The 3,815-nt window shown below is 41.9% G+C and overlaps 1 protein-coding gene across 1 annotated transcript in view; it reads left to right on the top strand.

Moving 5' to 3' along the window:
* Pold3 (DNA polymerase delta 3, accessory subunit) overlaps positions 1–3,815 on the top strand; it is a 46,281-nt gene that overhangs the window by 20,795 nt on the left and 21,671 nt on the right. Inside the window, 1 exon segment of the mRNA XM_012515028.2 lies at positions 2,471–2,738. Within this exon segment, the coding sequence (XP_012370482.1) occupies positions 2,471–2,738 (268 nt within the window).

Below are 3,815 nucleotides of genomic sequence, written 5' to 3'. Positions count from 1 at the left end.
GTGGGCCGGGGATATAGCTCAGGGGCATAAGCACCTGCCTGGCAAGTGCAAGGTCCTGAGTTCGATCCCTGGTACCACCAAAAAAATAAAAATCCCTTTCCAGCCCTCTTGGGAGTAGCACTGTTAGCAGCTTCCCTTTAATGATAAAGAAGCTGAATGACAGATTAATTTGCCCACAGTCACATAGTTAGAAACTATGATCTTGGGTTTTACTTTCTACCCTTCTTTCATTCTATGTATTCTTTCTACATGGTTATTGCTATTGGCCAGTTGGTTGCCTGTTTTTCCTGATTCCAAAATCTTTACTCTGATTTGTTCCTTTTTGTATATCTCCTTTCTCAACACTCAGCACCCAGCCAGGAACATGGCGTTATCCTTAATACCACAAATAGCAGCCCACACATACCTTCTGCCCTACCAGTTATTTTGGTTTTATGAGCCAGGGTCTTGCTATGCAGTGCAGACCAGGCTTCAACTTGTGAAGTAGCTCAGGCTGGCTTCACACTAAACCGTCCTGCATCAGCCTCCCAAGTGCTGAGACTGTAGAATAAAAGTGACTGAAAAGTTCAAAATGGAATTTGTCCAGGCCCCACTAAAATAAATGGAACAAATAGAAATGTGATAATAGGAAGCACTTTAGTGGAACTTTACCTAAATGCTTAAACATACTGTTGGTAGAAATGTGAAGAATTTATCTCCAATAAAGAAGTTTGTGGTTGGTTCTGACAATTATGAGCCAGCTGAGATCTGACTCGTGATTTTGTGTGCTTTAAGAAATGCTGTAACAGGAAGAAAGTTGACATTTTAGGACTGAGCAGATTCTTCTGTCTGCGGACAAGCTCCCAGCCTGACTTGGTCTTGTCGTCAGTGCCAGTTTCTGGTTCTGACCTGAAGGTGTGGAATGCAGACCAAAGGGAGAGAGTTGTTAGGGCCAACTTTAGAATGCTGACGGTGACCGTAGGACGCTGCCCTTCCCTTGGACATGGAGGTGCTGTAGAACAGAGAGGAAGAGCAGTGGGGAAAGTAAACGCTTTTGTCCTCTTCTTAGCGCTGGTGCGGCAGTGATGTATGTTAATGGGAGGTTTTCTGTACGGACCGTAGTGAGTCAGCAGACACCCTTTGGAGCTGTGGACTCTAGCTTTGCGGGGGCTCAGTCTAAGTTATTTTTTAATTGAAATGATGCATCAGAGATTTTCTTCATAGGCCAGTTATTTGATCAGTTACTTTTGAAGTTGTGCCTGTGCTCTCATAATTGCTAACACCACACAGTTTCTAAAACTCCCCCATCTCCCACCCCAAGTTGAAGCAGAGCAGCAGAGAAAGGTGAGACACCAACCTCATTTTCAGTCACTTTAAATGGCCATTTTTTTCCAGCATGTTTCTCCTGACAAACTTACTGTGTGCCAGATCTATGCTGAGTCCCTGAACTAAAAAAGATGTGTAAGACCTTCAAGGAACTCTCAAACACCTCCAAGAAGCAGAAGACTAGGTTGGGGGCGGGTAGGTAGTGGGATGGAGTTTAAAGTTTTCTCTTGTAAAGGAAAAGTTGGTGTAGGCTCCGCCTGCCCCCAGGTGACTGAGCCAGCCACCAAGACCGGGCGTGGTGGCACACACCTGAGGCTGAAAGGGAGGATAGCTAGAAGTTCGAGCTGCGTAGTGAGACCCTGTACCAAATACATAAGAAAAAAAAAGTTTACTAGGTTTGCTTTAAATAAAACAGTGTAGGACGTTGTGTTCTACCATGTAGAAAACATGAGCATGAGACTGTTCACCAGATTCTTCGCTTGGCCATCGTGTAATGACCTGTGCCTTACTATAAGATGGTATTAGAAATCAGTAAGTGGCCATAAATGACAAGTTATAGGAGCTAGTGACTCCATTCCCAGCTTCTTTCATGTTTTAAAGCATGACCCTCCGTGTTCAGGAGAGTTGCCAGGAAACTTGTTAATACTTAAAGCTTTTAATTTTGATTCAGTCAATATTTATTATATACCCAGTCCTAGAAGGAAAGTTCTAAATAAGGGATAACCATTTGGTTCCCCAGGGATGGTAGAATTACTAAATCTTTATCATTTGATGTGTTTTTACTCTTGAATTTGTTTTGTGTTGCTTCCCCTGAAAAGCAAGAGTGTCCAATATGGTATAGTAGAAGGCTTCTGATTCCAATCACAGCTCTGCAAGTGTTATAGCAGAGGTTATTTTTCTCTTAGTACTTATTTCTTTAAATGAGAATTTTATGCAGAAATTTCTAAAATCCATTCTAGTTTAAAATTCCTTAGTATGTCAATGTTAGCATTAGAACGTATTATGTGAAAGAAGCAAGAATTTAAAAATAAGGTTTGGAGGGCCGGGAAGATAGCTCAGTAACATAAGCACTTGTCTGGCAAGCACAAGGTCTTGAGTTCAGTCCCCGGTACAAAAAAATAAGATTTGGTACTGCCAGCAATTTACTGTATCATTTCTGTTTTAGGTTTAGTGCCATACAATGTGCCGCTGCAGTCCCCAGGGTCCCTACAGAATCCTCATCCTCCAGAAAGTTCGAGCAGTTGAATCTTCAGGTGTCAAATGAAACGTAAGCCAATCATGAGCTGACCACCAATGGTCATGGCCCACCTCCCTCTAAACAGGTTTCCCAGCAGCCCAAAGGAATTATGGGAATGTTTGTTTCTAAGGCTACTGCTACTAAAGCCCACGATACCAACAAGGAAACCAAAGCAGAGGCTAAAGAAGTAACAAATGTAAGTGTTCCTTGAAGGTAAACATAAATTACAGCACAGAATAGGTATCTAGAAAAGCATTTTTAGTTTCCATAGTAGTTAGATTATATACGATTCTGATATTTGAACTGATTTAAACCCTTTAGTGTTTGATATTCTTTTTCTTTTTTGGGGGGGGCAGGGTCTCTTGTATTGCTGGCCTTCTTGAACTCACTGTGTAGCCTCAGTTGGCCTCAAACTTACAGTGATCCTCCTGCCTCAGCCTCCTGAGTGCTAGGATTACAGAGGTGCACCATTACACCTGGATTTAATGTGTGATATTCTTACCTGAAATAGTCCTTTATTCTTTGATAATACTTCTCACAAGCCTTGAATTCTTTTTCCATAAAATGATAATACCTGTCCTATATACATCATAAGATTACTGTGAGACCCAGCTGAAATAATGCATGTGAAAACACCTCAACCACATACCTTATAAATGTCAAGGAATTTTATATTAGTAATGCATCATTTTAAGAACATTTTATATTCTGGATTTTGCCACATACAGAGGGTATGATTGAAATACATGGTTAATGATTGTTATTACAGTTGTGTTACAGTGAAAGACATGTTGTTGTTAATCCCATACCTCCCACATTGTTTTTACTGCTTTCTGAACCAGTTCTGGAAGTCCTCTTTTGTGTCTTTATGACCTGTGATCAAAACTACAATGGATGCTGCTGGTCACTGTCATACAATGGAAGGGCAGGCTCTTGAAAGCATCATGTTGGTCTTCATCCACCTCATCCACCAGATCTGACACCATGCAACTTCTGTCTCCTTCCCAAAGTCAAAAAGATCATGAAAGCTTACCATTTGAATTCATTCAGGATATTGAAGACAGTGCAACTAAAGACACTCAGGAAAAAGGACTTCCAGAACCGCTCCAGACAGTGCCAAGAGTGCTGGAACAAGTGTGTTTGAGGAGAGAGGGTAGGGCTGGGGAGATGGCTCAGTAGCATAAGCACTTCCCTGGCAAGCGCAAGGACCTGAGTTCGATCCCTGGTTCTGCCGAGAGAGAGAGAGAGAGAGAGAGAGAGAGAGAGAGAGAGA

Source organism: Octodon degus, unplaced genomic scaffold, assembly GCF_000260255.1.
Source record: "Octodon degus isolate 3935 unplaced genomic scaffold, OctDeg1.0 scaffold00049, whole genome shotgun sequence".
NCBI classification, from domain to species: Eukaryota; Metazoa; Chordata; class Mammalia; order Rodentia; family Octodontidae; genus Octodon; species Octodon degus.
Note: the sequence above shows the minus strand (reverse complement) of the source record. Positions and strands in the feature narration are given on the sequence as shown.